Source organism: Stomoxys calcitrans, chromosome 1 (genome assembly GCF_963082655.1).
Source record: "Stomoxys calcitrans chromosome 1, idStoCalc2.1, whole genome shotgun sequence".
Classification (NCBI taxonomy): domain Eukaryota; kingdom Metazoa; phylum Arthropoda; class Insecta; order Diptera; family Muscidae; genus Stomoxys; species Stomoxys calcitrans.
The window spans coordinates 232,187,248-232,205,580 of NC_081552.1; the positions used below are offsets into that span (position 1 = coordinate 232,187,248).

Here is an 18,333-nt window from a genome sequence, read left to right on the forward strand (position 1 = left end):
GCGATTACTTTAAAACCGCTAATACTGTGCTAATCTGAAGTTGGAGAATAAAATGTTGACAGCAAAGGTCGACGTCTGCAAATGCAATGGGAATTGACATACGGATACAAGATTCTGTACTGCAAAAATTAGATGCTATTTAGAAATGAAATGTAAAAAAAAAGGCTCACAGATGTTGGGCACTATGTAGACAGGCCGTAGGCTCGAAATGGGGCCTGAATCCAAGGATAGTCCACTGGCTCTACAGGAGCGTGATTAGAACCATACAACAGGTTCAGAGAACATGTTGCCTTGGCATAGGCGGAGCGATGAGGACCACACCCACTAGGACACTGAAGACTATTCTAGATATTCGGTCCATTGACATACAAATTAAGTGTAAGGCAGCCATGGCGGCTATGATACTTAAGGCGATGGGAGAATGGATTGAGGATGGGAGCAGCTCACACCATCGCAATATAATCGAAGTGACGATAGGAAACCTGGAAGGAAGGGAAGAGGTTTCCGATCGGATACCAGAGATGAACCTTGACGCCGAGTACGAGGCACTGCTGTCATTGGCACAGTCTTGGATTGATGGAACCCTAGTATTGCCCTCTGGAAGATCATCTTACACGGATGTATCAAAGCTAGAGGACAAAGTGGGTCTGGGGGTCTACATTGAGAACCCAGGAACTGAGATCTGTTTTAGACTGCCTGACCATAATACGGTTCTGCAGGCGGAGATTCGGGCGGAATGCGTGAGGTGGTGTGATGCTAACGCGAGGACGTCGAGTGCGAACCTATTTACAGACAGTAAAATTGACATAAGGGCAATAACAACCAGGACGGTAAGGTCACGCACAGTCATGCAGTGTAAGAAGAAGAATAACGCCTTCTCTGAGGATGGCAAAATCCGCATCGTTTGGTTGCCGGGCCATAACGGAGTAAGGGGAAATGAAAGGGCAGACGATTTGGCGGTGAAGGCCAGAGGACTGCCGTCAATAAACTTGATTAACCCAAAGCCTTTGGGGTTGACGCATTCCGAGTTAAGGGAGTGGGCGACGAATGCGCATGCAACATTGTGCAACAACGAAATGGTATGTAGGACGGCGAAAATTCTAAGGGGGGATCCAGATCGTGAGAAGGCGAGGCTATTACTGAAAGGAAGCAAGAAGGAGGTCAGTATAGCTATTGGTATCATAACGGGATACATAGGACTACGAGCTCACTTATGAAAAATCTGTGCGGCAAGTGATCGCATGTGTAGGGCATGGTGCGAAAATGATGAGACGTTGGAGCATTTCCTTTGTCATTGCCCGGCTTTCGCTTCCAACAGATACCGGTACTTAGGTGGGGACACTATACCAGACATGAACCAACTTAGGGGAGTGGTATTCTAAATATTAAAGGATTTTGTAAGTAGCACGGAATTCCTAACTTAACATTTTCTTTCTAGAGGTTACTTTATAGTTTTTACATCACACAACAGGCCGATTACTGGCTTAGGTGTATGTCCATAGTGACATGGGGCGGATTAATATCTGCACCCTCTTTTCAACCTAACCTTACCTAATCAAATCCATCAATCACACCAGATATGGGCCAAAAGAGTCCCCATATGAAAGAAAAAATTTGGTATCCAAATTTCGGATGGGGTACCTAGGGGCGATGCCCCACCCTAAAACCTACCAAACATTTATTTACACCAATCACGACAATATGGGACTCAAAAGAAAGGCATTTAGGATAAGAAAACGTATATGATATCCAATTGTCGGACCAAGTGCTAGTGGGACCACCCCAAGCCCCAAAACGCCCCTAAATCGGACATATTTACCGACCATGGCAATATGGGACTCAAATGAAAGGTATTTGCGAGTAGAATATGAATCTGATATCCAAATGTGGGACTACGTTTCTGGGGGTCCACCCCTTTCCCAAAACACCCCCCAAAAACAGGACTTATTTACTGACCATGGGAACAAGTGGCTTAAATTAAAGGTATTTGAATGCAGAATACGAATCTGATATCAAAATATGGGACCAAGTGTTTGGGGGACCTCCTCTCACCAAAAACATCCCCCAAAGGGACAAATTTACGACCATAGCAATATGGGGCTCAAATGAAAGGTCTTTGGGAGTAAAACACGAATTTGATATCAATATTCGGGAAAAGTGTCTATGGGGCCACCCCACCCCCACAATATTTACCGACCATGACAATGTGGGGGACCCATTTTCGGGACCAATTTTCTGCGGGTTGGCCATCGCAGTATGGGGCTCAAATCAAGGTATTTGGGAGTAGAATACGAATTTGATATCCAAATGTAGGACCATGTATTTAGGGCATCACCCCTTTCCCAAAACACCTTCAAAGGGAAAAAATTTTTCGACCATGCCATTATGCTCAAATGAAAGGTATTTGAGATTAGAAAACGAATTTGATAACCTATTTTGGGCCCATGTGCTTGGGGGACGCCTCATCCTGTAAATTTCTCTTCAGCCAATAGCAATATGGGGTTTAAATAAATGGTATTTGAGAGAAAAGCACGATGCTGATATTTTCTCAGGGCCAAATATCTGGGGGACCACCTCTCCCCCGAAAACACCACTAAATCAGACATTATGAGAATATCGTTTTGAAATGAAGTATTTTAAGAATGGAGTACACCTTACATCCAAACTTAAATTCATAGACCAATAAAGATCATATGGGATTCACATAAAGGCACTTATATTGTCAAACTGTCAGTCAAGTTAGCATGGAATTTCACTAAAAGATCTTTAAGTGTCGAAAATAAATATTCCACGGAAACTTTTGTGCCATATAAAGTAAAAGAAGGCGCAGTATAGCGGGCCCGCGTCAGCTAGTATTCTATAAATGCATGCTATAAACGAAAGCAAATAAGTTTAACCATAGCCATAATAAGTTTGATGTTCATTTAAAGCATAGTTTTAGGAGCAACCACACCTGGTTTTTTGCCATTTGCCTATTGGATGGTTAATTTGTAATGGTGTGCACCACCCGGTATTCGCAAACTACGTTTCATGACAAAGATAGCTAAATTGATGTAAGAGCGTTAAATTAGCCACTTTCGAATCTTCTAAACCCCCCACCATGGATCGCATATGTGAATCTATCTTACTGGACAATATATTGCTGTAGGGGGGAAATCGAATGGAGTTTTTTAGGGCAGGTTAGATTGACAAGAGCTTGCGGATTTTAAACCGTCTCATGCCTCTATAGGCATACACCTAAGTCAGCATTGGGCTTATTGTGCACTCTAGATACTGAAATGTAACCTCCAAAAGCTATGTCAGAAAATACCCTGCTAACCACATTATTTCAAATTTTCCATTTTCCATTCTAAGCCTTAACGCCGAGTGAGTGGAAAAATACCCCGCAAATGCAGCTACCTTCGAAAAATTCTACAAAAGAAAGATTTCTAGGAAAGATTTATAATAAAGGGGCCGAACTAGGCAAATAAAAGTATTCTCTTCACATAAGGTCATGTTTTGAGGAGAAAAGTGGCTTGTTAAAAGTCTTCAACATAGCCCAAAAATTTCTTTCTGCAGAATAAAAGTTTCTCCTCTCTTCTTTTCTCCCGATACCTATTTCGCAGAAAGAAAAAGGAAATGGAATGATGTGAGTGTGAGTGAATTGAGATGTACAGGAGTCGGAATGAGGTCGGGAAATTCTACCAAAGAATTTAACATCAAACCGATGGATTTGGTGCAGGCACTCCTTCTGCAGAGACAAAGACAAAGGAAATCTGGCAACTGACATAGATGAAATGCTGAGGATATGGGAAGAACATTCAACCCAACAGCTAGTGTCCGACGATGGCGGCTAAGAGGATACCGCAGAACCAATCCCTGATGATGGTATATAATGTTTGCCTCCTTATCAGATAACAGATATAACAACAAGGCAGCAGGAAACGACGGTTTACCCGCTGAACTATTTAAGACCGGAGGCGATACGCTGATAAGGCGTATGCCTCAGCTTGTCTGCACAATGTGGCTAGAAGAACGCTTACCCGATGATTGGAACCTCATCGGAATATGTCCCGTACACAAGACAGGAGACAAGACAGAATGTGCCAACTACAGAGGAATAAGTCACCTCCCCATCTCATACAAGATACTCTCGAGCGTACTATGTGAAAGATTAAAACCTAAAGTCAATGAGATTATTGGGCCCTAACAAAGCGACTTTAGACCTGGTAAATCTACCCTAGACCAGATATTCACACTGCTCCAAATCCTGGAAAAAACTCGAGAAGGACAAATCAACACCTACCATCTCTTTGTTGACTACAAAGCCGCCTTCGATACTCCTTTACATTCAAAGGTATTTCAAGCCATGTCTGAGTTTGGTATCCCTGCAAAATTTATAAGACTCTGCAGGATGACACTTGCTGTTGTCTAGACCTGCTTGCTATGCCGCTTGATCTAGAGGTTCTCTCTTGTAGCGCTGAACCTCACGCTCTAGATCATATAGATCGACCTTAAGACTTCTGGGCGATGGATATCTATCCACAAGATGATGATTTGGATGGTCTCTGCGATAACGGCCCAAAGGTATTGCTTAGACAGCATGAAGTTATGTCTTCGCACTGGTAGGATCTTTGTCTCCTGATGGAGGTGGTCCACATGAAAACTGAGAAGACAGCCCGTCGCAGTTCGGAGGGCGGCATTCTGACAGATCTGAATATTATTCCACTGCGTGTCACAAAGATGGAGAGATCACACTGGCGCTGCATAACTTACCACAGACCGGCCAATTGCTTTGTACGTGGTCAACAATGTTTCTTTGTCTGCACCCCAAGTCACGTCAGCAAGTTACTTGAGGACCTTGTTTCTACTTTTGACTTTATCGCAGATGGCTGTGACATGTGGGGAGAATGTGTAAGAGCTTCAAATGTGACGCCATGTATTTTGGGACACATAATGGTCGGAATCATTTCTCCATCGACCATCACAGTCAGATCGGTATTCACCTCACGCGTATTTTTAGTGAACAATGGGGCTGAAGATTTGGTGGCAGATATATTCAGATATCTCGCATCGAAATATGAGGCAAGTTCGTGAAGGTAGTCATTCAACCTATCGCAGATGTCAATAATGGGTGGGGGGCTCGATGCCATGATCGTACAATCGTCCGCATATGATACGATCTCTATGGCGTATGGAGGAGGTGGAATGGAGGATAGTTAGAGGTTAAACAGTGCCGTAGATATCACCCCACCTTGGGGAACTCCTTCTTTCACTCTACGGTGCCTCGACTTCTTATCCCTAAATTCCAGAAATGACTGGCGACCAGACAGATATTTCGGGACCCAGCGTTTCAGGCCTGGCTGGAAGGAAGTGTTGGCGATGTCCTCTAATAATTTGGCATGGCAGACCGTGTCGAATGCCTTCGATAGGTCCAATGCCACGAGGACCGTCCCATCACATGACCTGGGCTGATTGAAGCCACGGCAAATGTGTGTGGTGATGGCATACAAAGCTGTTGTTGTGCTTTGCAGTCTCGGCGAATGGAAATTCTCCTAAAAGGCTCGAGAGGAGTAATGCTTCAAGCGGCTTTGCCACTGGTGAGAGAAGGGAGATTGGTCTGTACGACTCCCCCAAACTCGTGTCCTTTCTAGGCTTCAGTAGCGGGATCACTCTGCCCATTTTCCAGACATCGGGAACTATTTGAGTGTTCAAAGACAGGTTGAGGACAGTAGTAAGGTACTCAACTCCAGGTGAATCTTCAACATCAATGTAGAGACTCCGTCGGAGCCCAACGCCTTAGATGATTTGATGATTTCGTAACTTCGCCCATGGTAAATTGTGATGGCTGTTCATCGGCTCGGAGACCACGAATACGGCGAATGGCTCTCTCTCTCCTCCTTGCCCTGTCACTTTCGGGATGCACAATAAATTGACGGTTGAACAACCTGGCTCATCATTCGACCACACTCAGAAATGGCCAGCAAATCCTGGCAGAGTGTATCATCCTCTTGCCCTCAATCTCAGGAAGAATCGCCCTATGTTCGAATGAGTACGAATGACAGAGATGTCGATATCTGACTCAACAGATCGTTGATGAAAATAAGAAAAAGAGAAGGAGGAAGAACAGAGCCCTTAGGTACACCTGCAGTCAATTTATGCGCATTGGATGAGAACCCATCTATAACGACTCGTATAGTGCGATCTCTGGGAAAGCTCGAAATAAATCGAACGAAGCCATTGCCGACACCAAATGCGACAAGGTTTGATAGTAGTGCACCTTGCCAGACCCTATCAAATGCCTTGGAGATATCCAGAGCCACAACCTTACTCTCACCAAACTGGTGGACTGAGCGACTCCAACGTTCCGACAGAAGTCCGATGAGGTTGCCCGTAGAGCGATTTCTGTGGAGCCCATACTGTTGGTCGCTAGGAAAGTCCTTAGACTCTAAATACCTCACAAAATGGTGATTAACCATGCTCTCCATAACCTTGGAGAGAGAGCGGAGCATATCGCAATTGGCCGATAATTCGTAGGGTTGTTTGCCTCGCCCTGCTTGGGTACTGACTGAACGTTCGCAACCTTCCAACGTGCCGGGAAAACTTCCGCACGGTAGGCAAGGTTGAAAAGGTTGCATAATGGACGAGCAAGCGTCGAAGAACATTTGCGAAAGACAAGTGTTGATATGCCATCCGGCCCGGCCGTTTATTTAGGTCTAGATTCTCTAGAACCCTTTTAACTCCACGAGTTCGAAAAAAATATCTGTGGCATGACGCCGAGACATTTTCGATTGAAGGGAGGGGTTGATTGCTATCCGGCAGGAAAGAGTTCCCTGCAAATATATCATCCAACAGGTTAGCCTTATCAACAGGGTCAGTGAACGTTTGATCATCCTTAACAAGAGTTGGAATAGATGAAGAACTACCATTTTCACCAACGACCAAAAGCTCTCACTTCCTCGTATAGAAGCAAAAACCTTAGAACGCAAGCGCTGTTCGTAAAGAAAATTTTCGCGCCTAAGCACATTGGCACTATTGGCATTCACTATTGGCATTTTTTTTGCCCGATTACACTGAAATTTCGCATCTAGTGTTCTGTTATGACTTCCAACCGCTGTGCCTCATACGGTCCAAATCGGTCTATAACCTGATATGGCTCCCATATAAACCGATCTCCGGATTTGACTTCTTGAGCCCCTGCAAGCCGCAAGTTTGTTCGATTTGACTGAAATTTTGCATGTGGTGTTTTGTAATGACTGCCAACAACTGTGCCTAGTACGGCCCAAATCGGTCTATAACCTGATATAGCTCCCATATAAACCGATCTCCCGATTTGACTTCTTGAGCCGTTACAAGCCACAATTTTTGTCCGATTTGGCTGAAATTTTGCATGTAGTGTTTTGTTATGACTTCCAACAACTGTGCCTAGTACGGTCCAAATCGGTCTATAACCTGATATAGCTCACATATAAACTGATCTCCCGATTTGACTTCTTGAGCCCTTACAAGCCACAATTTTTGTCCGATTTAGCTGAAATTTTGCATGTGGTGTTCTGTTATAACTTCCAACAACTGTGCCTAGTACGGTCCAAATCGGTCTATAACCTGATATAGCTCCCATATAAACCGATCTCCCAATTTGACTTCTTGAGCCCTTACAAGCCACAATTTTTGTTCGATTTGCCTGAAATTTTGCATATGGTGTTCCGTAATGACTTCCAGCAACTGTGCCTAGTACGGCCCAAATCGGTCTATAACCTGATATAGCTCCCTTATAAGCCGATCTCCCGATTTGACTCTTGAGCCCTTACAAGCCACAATTTTTGTCCGATTTGACTGAAATTTTGCATGTAATGTTTTGTTAAGACTCCCAACAACCGTGCCTGGTACGGTCCAAATTGGTCTATAACCTGATATAGCTTCCATATAAACCGATCTCCCGATTTTAATTCTTGAGCCATTACAAGACCCAATTTTTGTCCAATTTGGCTGAAATTTTGCATGTGATGTTCTGTTCTGACTTCCAACATCGGTACTAAGTACGGTCTATATCCTGACATCTCCCCATTTGAGTTCTCATTTCGTATAAATTTTTAGCAGAATCCATGGTGGTAGGTTCCCAAGATACGGCCTGACCGAACTTGACAAGCTTTTATTCTTTCCCCCATTTTCTACATTTGTTTTACAATTTTTCCTAATATATTCCATTATACATTGTAACCGATACTTGTGTCTCCTTGGTTTATTTTTAAATTCTTTCTCCATATCCTACGCTTCATTGTATGGTCCTACCTGTTTGCAGATAGTGGTGTTATGCAAATGTACGACACTCGTACACCTACGTCATGGAAGCACTCTGACAATGAGTCTGCTCTTATCTCACATTGAGGTTGCAACATTTACAAGAAAGCAGAACATTAGTCAAACAATTGCCTTTGGGAGAGTACCAAGCGGTCCGGAGGAACACACCCACACAATTGCAAAACAAAGATACCTATGTCGCCCATACATACAATGTGATAGACACATGTGCAGGCAGCATAGGGAAGTGGAGATGAATGCACATCAACAGAGAAAAACTATGAGCTTTGTTTTAAACAAATCGGATGTAAAAACTTTGATAGTAAGCTACAGAATCCTTGACAAAAACACCCCATGTAATGGCATCAAAGGTAAAAGGGAATTCACTGATACTCACACACACACACACACACACTATGTACAAGAAGTTTGAAACACAATTATGTTAACGTACAGTTATTCGGAATGAAACATTAGCTGCTCTTATCAGAAATAGAAACAAGAGAGAGAGAGAGAGGGAGAGAGCGAGCTAGAGTGAATGTAATAGTAAAGCTTGCTGTTAATAACATTGCCTACAAAGAGAGCATAATCGAAGGCATACAAATGCTCTCATATAGTAGTCAGTGTTTACACACACACACACACACACACTACGATTGCATTATATGAGAATTAGTGAATGTAGGTGACTTCGCCTCAACTGTTACAAGTTATCGCTGACTAATGACGTCACTAGTGATGTTTATGCTCGTTTTGCCAAAGATGCGCTTGTGGGAGTCTCATACGGATGTTTGTATATGTAAGTGATATGAGGAATATATGTCTGCCGCACTATTCCAAGAACTGCAATAGCAGCAACAACAACAACAACAAGAATATCAACATCAATGCCAAAAATAGCAACAATTACCTTCTTGGCCCAAAAAAAAAAAAAAAAAGAAATACTTTAGCACAGTTTACAACTTGAGCGTGAGTGAGTGTGTTAGTAGGTGGACCACTACAATTGTGGCATTGCCTACATATCATGCTTAGATAATTTTCAAAGCGCGCTTTTATTTTGGCTGCATTTCTCTCCCCTTCTCCGCATTCATGCCACCTTCATCATCGGCTATCAAAGCTAATATCGAGAGTGGTTATTTGCTCCTTCTGCACTTGAATTAGTCTATACTAAGTACATGCCTATATGCTGATGATGGCGATGATGACTTTGGTGGGGGAAGGTGGCAGTTGTGATAATGGTGATGACTATGGCTATGGCTGCATTTATTGGCATTGACCCACTTAAATTTTTAAAACTCACGAAAACATTGAATTTGCTTAAAGAAAGTCTATTTAAAGTAAAAACGCATACGCATTCGATTTTCATTCGAAATTTAAACAATGTAAGACAATTGTAAAATTTGTTGGTACTTCTCTTTATGGAAATAACGTTTATAGATGTACTCATTGCAGTCCAAAATTCTCATAAAATGTTGAAGAAATTCCACTTTTAAAGATTTTTATACCCTTCACCATAGGATGGGGGTATACTAATTTTGTCATTCTGTTTGTAACACCTCAAAATATGCATCTTAGATCCCATAAATCCCATCCCATCCATCTTAGATCCCATAAATCCCATGTCCTTTCGAAGGAGTAAAGCTGGGCGCATCAAATTTTGCACAAATACTTTTTTTAGTGTAGGTCGGTTGGGATTGTTTATGAGCCAAATTGGTCCATGGTTTGATATAGCTGCCATATAAACCGATCTTGGGTCTTGAGTCTTCTTAAGCCTCTAGAGGGTGCAATTCTCGTCCGATTTGACTGAAATTTTTGCACGTGGTGTTTTGGTATCACTTCCCACAGCTGTGTTAAGTATGGTTAAAATCGGTTCGTAACCTGATATAGCTGCCATATAAACCGATCTTGGGTCTTGACTTCTTGAGCCTCTAGAGGGCGCAATTCTTATCCGATTTAACAGAAATTTTGCAAGTGGTGCTTTTGGTATTACTTCCAATAAATGTGCTAAGTATGGCTCAAATCGGTTCATAACCTGATATAGCTGCCATATAAACCGATCTTAGGTCTTGACTTCTTGAGCCTCTAGAGGTTGGTTGGGATTGTTTATGAGTCAAATTGGTCCATGTTTTGATATAGCTGCCATATAAACCGATCTTGGGCCTTAACTTCTTGATCCTTTAGAGGGCGCAATCCTCGTCCGATTTGACTGAAATTTTGCACGAGGTGTTTTGGTATCACTTCCAACAACTGTGCATAGTACGATCCAAATCGGTCTATAACCTGATATAGCTTCCATATAAACCCACCTCCCGATTTGATTTCTTGAGCCTTTCCAAGCCGCAAGTTTTGTCCGATTTGGTTGAAATTTTGATTGTGATGTTCTCTTATTCTCAATTAAAAATTTTAAAATTTTTATTAAAAATCATACAAAATTTTTTAACTTTTAAGCAACAATTGAAGCATTGGCGCCCTCTAGGCGCTCAAGAAGTCAAATCGGGAGATTGATTTATATGGAAGCTATATCAGGTTATAGACCGATTTGGACCGTACTTGGCACAGTTATTGGAAGTCATAAGAGAACATCACAATCAAAATTTCAACCAAATCGGAAAAAACTTGCGGCTTGTAAGGGCTCAAGAAATCAAATCGGGAGGTGGGTTTATATGGAAGCTATATCAGATTATAGACCGAATTGGATCGTACTAGGCACAGTTGTTGGAAGTCATTACAAAACACTACAGGCAAAATTTCAGTCAAATCGGACAAAAATTGCGGTTTCCAGGGGCTCAAGATATCAAATCGGGAGATCGGTTTATATGGGGACTACATCCAAATCTGAACCCATATGACTCATTTGCAGTCCCCAACGACCTACATCAATAGTTAGTATCTGTGCAAAATTTTAAGCGGCTAGCTTCACGCGTTCGACCGCTATCGTAATTTCGACAGAAAGACGGACATGGCTAGATCGACTCGGAATGTCGAGACGATCAAGAATAAGTATACTTTATGGGGTCTTAGATCAATATTTCGAGGTGTTACAAACGCAATCACTACATTAGTATACAAATTGCAAATTTGCCCATGAATATTCCATTGAGGAACTGGGGCAAACTTCTCACAAATCATAGAGTGCTGTCCGATTCAATTTTAATCTCAATGATAAGGGACCTCCTTTCTATAGCCGAGTACGAACGGCGTGCCGCACAGCGACACCTCATTGGGGAGAGGATTTTACATGGCAAAGTACCTCACCAATGTCGCCAGCGTTTGGAGGGGATAACCACCGCTGAAAAAATTTCTAATGGTCCTGACAGGATTCGAACCCTGGCGTGCAGGGTCATAGGCGAACATGCTAACCTCTGCGCTACGGTGGCCAGATGAGTATACCCCTATCTTATATTGGTGGGTATAATAATACTGTCCCATTTACAGCAGACTTTCTGTTGCAGTTTTTACTAACATATTTCTCTGAGTGTATTTGTTGTGATTTCTTTTTTCCTTCTTTCTTTGTATTATTTATTTTTGTTTTTTTGTGAAAAATTGATTTTGACATTTCCAAATACTTTTTTGGATGATAAAGGGTTTTATATTTTCTGCTTCAAATTAAAATATATTTTTTATTGATATCACAATTCGTTGTTGCTTAAAATAATCCGAATTGCAAATTTTGTGTGAGTGTTCAAACAAACAAAAATTCTATCAGAATGTTCGACTGGAGTGGTATTTTTAAAGAAGATTTATCAAAAATTGGACCTAAAGCAAACCATGGTGAATCAGATACGAGTGTATTTCAAACAGCGTATAGAACATTTCAAAGGTAAGTAAAAGTGAAATTTAAAGACATGTTCGTCCTTTCCTTCTTCCTTCGGTCCTTTGAAAGCGCCTTTACTTGCGAACGAGTTAAGCTATACGTTGGAAATTTTACACAAATGCTTTTGATCTGTGTTTGTTGAATTGGAGAGTCAATGGGCAAAGTCGGTCCAGTCGATATGCGAGTTGTCCTTCTCGTTCGTCCTTCACTCCAACTTCTTTCGGTCGAAAGCTTCTTTACTTTTGAACGAGTAAAGCTAACCGCTAGAAATTTCTTTTGATGGATTTTTGTTGGCTAAAACTGTAATGGGGCTAGTTTAGGTTAGGTTGAAGTGCCAGTCTGCCATCAGACTCGCTTAGACGTTTTCGTTCATTGTGCTACCACAGGAACAGAAGAAGGAAGGTGCCTTCTAGTTCCTACCGTTGAACCATTTAGATCGCTTTAAAAAGCCCAAAAACTTGCGAATGTTCGCATCCGCAAAATCTGTTTCTTTATTGGTCTGAATCGATCCAATACCTGATATACCGATCTATCGATTGAGCCGCTAGAGGGCTTAGTTCTTACCTGTTATGGCTGAAATTTTACACAGCGTTTTCTCCTTTGACTTTCAATATACATCCCAAGACTATACTTGGGACGTATATTGAAAGTCAAAGGAGAAAACGCTGTGTAGAATTTCAGCCATATCAGATAAGAACTGCGCCCTCTAGCGGCTCAAACGAAAGAACGATTTATAAGGGAGCTTTATCAGGTCTTGGATCGATTCAGACCCTAGGTTAAGGTTAGGTAAGGTTTAAGTGATGGTCTGCCATCAGACTCACTTAGACGTTTCTGTCCATTGTGATACCACAGGAACAGAGGGAGGAAGAAGCCCTTTTAATTTCTACCATTGAGCCATCCAGATCGCCTTCAAAAGCCCAAAAATTTGCGAATGTTCGCATCCGCTAAATCGGACAGGTTCTCAAAGAAATGAGAGCCTAAAGTGGAACTCCTTCTGACTACTAGTGTCTAGTAGTCTCTTCTTCTTCGATGTCCTCACAGCTTCTGCAAAAGTCGTTGGAGACCCTCAGTCTGTCAGCATGTTTTCCGATAGTTCCTAGTCTCGCAAGCTCATCCGCTCTGTAATGCCCTGGGATATATCTGTGGGCCGGCATCCAGAATTGGGGAATTTTGAACTGTCGATGAGTTCAGCCATCTAATTGAGACATCTCTGCGGCAGTCGAGGGCGGTCTTTGAATTTAGAAATACGTTCTCCAGGGACTAAATGGCTGCCTGGATGTCTGAGAAGATATTTATGCCAATCGTCGCTTCCTCGACGACTACAACAATATATGGGAAGTTTTTAATAGAAGAAGATATAAGTAGAAGAATATGCGAATATTAGAAGATATAAGTAGAAGAATATGCGACTGGGAAGTGTTGGATGACCATCGTTATATCAGTTTCAGCCTAGGAGAAAATACTGCAGTAGTGTAGCTCCCTCGGCTAAACAGAAGAAAGGCGGATTGGGATAAAGTTCGGCACAAATTCTGCACGTCTATCCCCCTCTAGACTAGAAAAGGAAGTGGAAACCACGGAGGATACAGACATAGTGATCAAGCGGATCACGAAGGCCCTGAATGACTCGCTTGAGTCAGCATGCCCTAATGCCAAGCCAAGGGGCATTCAGCGACCGTCATGGTGGATCCCACAGCTGGATGGTCTAAGAAAGGACTGCAGAAAACTCTTCAACAGAGCAAAGGCCGGAAGAGCACCACACGATTGGGACATCTATAAGGCTGAGCTAAGAAAGTATAAGGGCGAGCTTAGAAGGGCTCAGAACAAAAATTCTGCAGCTCCGTGGAGGATACATCTGAGGCCTCTAGGCTAAGGAAGATTCTGCCCTCGAGACATATTACGGTGGGGTATATCCAGAAATCAGATAAAGTACGGACAATGTCTAGTTAGGAAACACTAGAACTACTTTTTGGTACACAAACTTCCGGGAAATTCGCCAACGGACAACGTGGCGCCAGAAGAGGTTGTCACTGATATGCATTCGTCGGAGGCTATTAAGGAAATTGTGTCTGAGCTAAAAATCCTTTGGGCGATAAGAAGTTTCGACTCCTTTAAGTTGCCAAGCCCTGATGATGTATTACCGGTTGAATTACAAGCTGTGTCTGATGACTGAAGCAGAGTATATCTCCCTGGCTTAGGGAGATATACTCTGCTTGTATCAGAATGTCATATATACCTGTGGGATGGAGGGGCAGGAAGGTCATTTTCATTCCGAAAGCAGGAAAACCCTACCACACGAACACGGCGAAATATTTTGGTCCTATTAGTCTGTCATCCTTTATGCTGCAGACTCTTGAGAGGTTGATAGAGACATATCTTAGGTCCCTGGAGATCGCCTGTCGCGGCAGCAGCATGCATATAGTAAAGGCAAATCCATTGAAACAGCCCTTCACGACCTAATCGGTTACATAGAGAGTTCTCTAGCTGTCAAGAAATATACAATGGTAGCTTTTTTGACATTGAAGATGCTTTCAATATTGTAAAACCGACGTCAATCATGAAGAAGTTGGCGTTTCTAGGCATCAACTCTACCATAAAAAAGTTTATTAATGACTTACTTACCAAAGGATGCATTACGGCAGGCCTAGGATCTGTGGATCTTAAAAGATGGGTCAGCAGAGGAACACCTCTAGCAGGTGTACTGTTTCTTCTACTTTAGAATAAAGTCTCTGGAAGAAAAAGGTGTAAAAGTGGTCGCGTATGCTGATTACATGGGTAAGTTTCCCAGCATTCTAAGAGATAAACTTCAGGAAGCTCCACGTGCAAGAGCAAAGTGTTACCGAAAGTGGTCTAGGTATAAATCCAAGCAAGACAGAAGTATTTCTTTTCAGCAGAAGATACAAGTTGCCTACAGGAGCACCTGTCTCCTTGGATCGAGAGAATGTTCCATTAACAGAATGCGCAAAATACCTGGGTGTTTTGCTGGATAGGAAACTGAACTTCAAATCCAACATTTGGAAAAGGGCAAGAAAGGCCACTCTTGCCCTATACACCTGCAAGAGAACCATTGGCAAAAGTTGATAGTTTAGACCGCGTGTCATGCATCGGGTATATACTGCAGTTGTCAGACCTTTAATGCTATATGGTGTTGAGGTCTGGTGGACGGCGCTTCAAAAGTCCATCTGCTGCTCAATACATTACTGGATCCAAAGGATTGCTTGTTTGTGCATCACTGCCGCGCTGAGGACGACACCATCTGATACACTGAATTTATTGCTACATGTTATGCCTCTGGACATTGCGGCTAGACAAGTTGCAGCGATCACTGCCGTCAGGTTAAGGGAGCTTTCTCAGTCATCACATGGCGGCTACGGACACTGTGTTATCCTTGATCTAATATTCGATGTTCCAGGCAGTGTGGATTACACCCTACCTAAGCCGCTTTTTGAAAAAAAGTACTGTACCACTATTCGTGATAGAACCGATTGGAACTACGATATCCCTGGCAACAGAAGTTGCAAAGACTTCTAAACAGATGATTCCAAACTAAACGACCAGGTGGACTTTGGGGTGTACTCTAAAGATCTAGAACTGGTCATATCGAAAAGGTTACCCAACCACTGCAGTGTGTATCAAGCAGAGATCCTTAAGGAAGTGGTGGAATGGCTAAGATATAATGTCTTTACGACGATTGGCATCCGTCATGACAGGAGGCCACCGTAGCGCAGAGGTTAGCATGTCTGCCTATGACGCTGAACGCCTGGGTTCGAATACTGGCGAGACCATCAGAAAAAATTTTCAGCGGTGGTTTTCCCCTCCTAATATTGGCAACATTTGTGAGGTACTATGCCATGTAAAACTTCTCTCCAAAGAGGTGTCGCACTGCAGCACGCCGTTCGGACTCGGCTATAAAAAGGAGGCCCCTTATCATTGATTTTAAACCTGAATCGGACTGCACTCATTGATAAGTGAGAAGTTTGCCCCTGTTCCTTAGTGGAATAAGCATTGGCATAAATATTTTCTCAGACAGCCAGACAGCCATAAAATCCCTGGAGAATGAATTCCGAACACAAAAACCGCCCTCGAGGGTCGCAGATCTCTCAACGAGATGGCTGAATAGTTCAAAATTCACCTGTTCTGGGTGCCGGGCCATAGAGATATCCCAGGGAGTTGTAAAGCGGATGAGCTTGCGAGACTAGGAACTTCCCTACACATTCCAGGGCTATTGAAATCTGTATGTATGCCTCTAGCAACATGTAGGCTAAGTATTGAGGACCAGGCCCAAAGGACAACGAATGATAGGTGGTCACAAAGGGGGGGCTGTTAACATTCCAAATCTATGTGGCTTAATCTAGACTTGAAGAGGTCTACCGTTTTGCTGTCATTGGCTAGAATAGATGTCTCAGTCTTTGCGTCCGTCATGACAGGTTACTGTTGTAATCGGAAAACATGGTCTCAGACTGAAGTTTGCCAGCAACGACTATTACAGAAGTTGTGAGGACATGGAAGAAGAAGAGACTTTGGAAGACCTTCTGTGTGTGTGTCCCGCACTAGCAGTTAGAAGGAGTTTCACTTTAGGATCTCATTTCTTTGAGAACCTGTCTGATTTAGCGGATGAGAACATTCGCAAGTTATTGGGTTTTTTAAAAGCGATCTGGATGGTTTCAACGGTAGAAACTAAAAGGCATCTTCCTTCTTCTGCTCCTGTGGTATCGCAATGGACGAAAACATGTAAGTGAGTCTGATGGCAGACTGCCACTTAAACCTAACCCAGCCTACATAAAGCTGCCATATATGTATTTCGCCCGATTTTCACTTCTAGAGCCAATGCATGAGCATTTATTGACCTATCTTGTCAAAATTTTACACAACGCTTTCCTCGACGACTATATCAGATTTAGATATATTGGGTTGCCCAAAAAGTAATTGCGGATTTTTCATATAGTCGGCGTTGACAAATTTTTTCACAGCTTGTGACTCTGTAATTGCATTCTTTCTTCTGTCAGTTATCAGCTGTTACTTTTAACTTGCTTTAGAAAAAAGTGTAAAAAAGTATATTTGATTAAAGTTCATCCTAAGTTTTATTAAAAATGCATTTACTTTCTTTTAAAAAATCCGCAATTACTTTTTGGGCAACCCAATAGTTCCCATAAATGTGTTCGTCAACCGTAGTTATTAAAGTTTGAACATATTTCCTCGAAAATTGTTACGGATTGTTTAATAACCCATCTAGAAACATCCGTCGAGATCCATCACATTTTGGCTCCCGCTTTGTTTTGTAGGGTACAGTCGGCACCATTCGACTTCTGCCTTTCCTTAATGCTTTGTTCATTTATATTTCCTTAAATTTTCCAGCATTTGTCACCATTATGACTGGATTATATATACCATAACCGCAATCGTTTTTGTGTCCTGCCTAATTTACTATTACCATGATTGCAAGCGTCGTTCGGCATTGCGAAGTAGAGAATCGCCCAGGACTCATGACAGGTAAATATGGCACCCAACGGTTTTTATGCAAATACGGGCATTAATTCCCCCTCTCTTTGGCAGATTGCAGCAGCAAAGACGTCCTGGAGCAGAATATCGCAATCATCAGATATTTCGCAATGCCGTGTCGAATTTGGGCCCTTTCAGAGGCCAAAACAATGAAATGCCAAATGAAAATAATTTGAGAAGAACTCGCAGTGGTCGTATTTATGGCAAGTGGGGCAATTCAAATTAAAGCAGCACAATGGTCATTTGATTCATTGCTAAATTTGCCAAACATCGAAATAATAGTTTTATCGCATTAAAACCTTTTAAAGTATAAACAGCAGTGCCATCTAGCAATTGATTTAATAACTACGGCTGATATGAGCTTTAACATCTAGGGCATTGTCATATATACCAAATAAAAGCAAGTTTAGACTGCTCTCATTAAATTCGGATGTATGTAGGTCCCACTGCATAGAAAACAAGTAAAAGCGTGCTAAGTTCGTCCGGGCGTAATCTTATATACCCTCCACCATGGATCGCATTTGTCGAGTTCTATGCGCGATATCTCTTTTAAGACAAAGGATAAAAAAAAATAATTGTGCCCACAGTGGAAGTCTTGTGTAAAATTTCAGCCAATTCAAATAAGAATTTTGCCTTTAAGGGGCTCAAGAAGTAAAATAAAGGGTGATTTTTTTGAGGTTAGGATTTTCATGCATTAGTATTTGACAGATCACGTGGGATTTCAGACATGGTGTCAAAGAGAA

General features: G+C 42.3%; 2 protein-coding genes across 2 annotated transcripts in view; both read left to right on the top strand.

The window, feature by feature from the left end:
- Nucleotides 1-18,333, top strand: part of LOC106091250 (G-protein coupled receptor 52) — a 226,120-nt gene that overhangs the window by 73,488 nt on the left and 134,299 nt on the right. The gene's annotated exons all lie outside the window — the stretch shown is intronic.
- LOC106092266 (uncharacterized) lies at nt 11,832-18,015 on the top strand. Its single transcript, XM_013259074.2, has 3 exons — nt 11,832-12,100; nt 17,447-17,581; nt 17,645-18,015. Exons 1-3 carry the CDS (start codon nt 11,988-11,990, stop codon nt 17,814-17,816), a joined length of 420 nt encoding a protein of 139 aa, XP_013114528.2. The 5' UTR covers nt 11,832-11,987; the 3' UTR covers nt 17,817-18,015.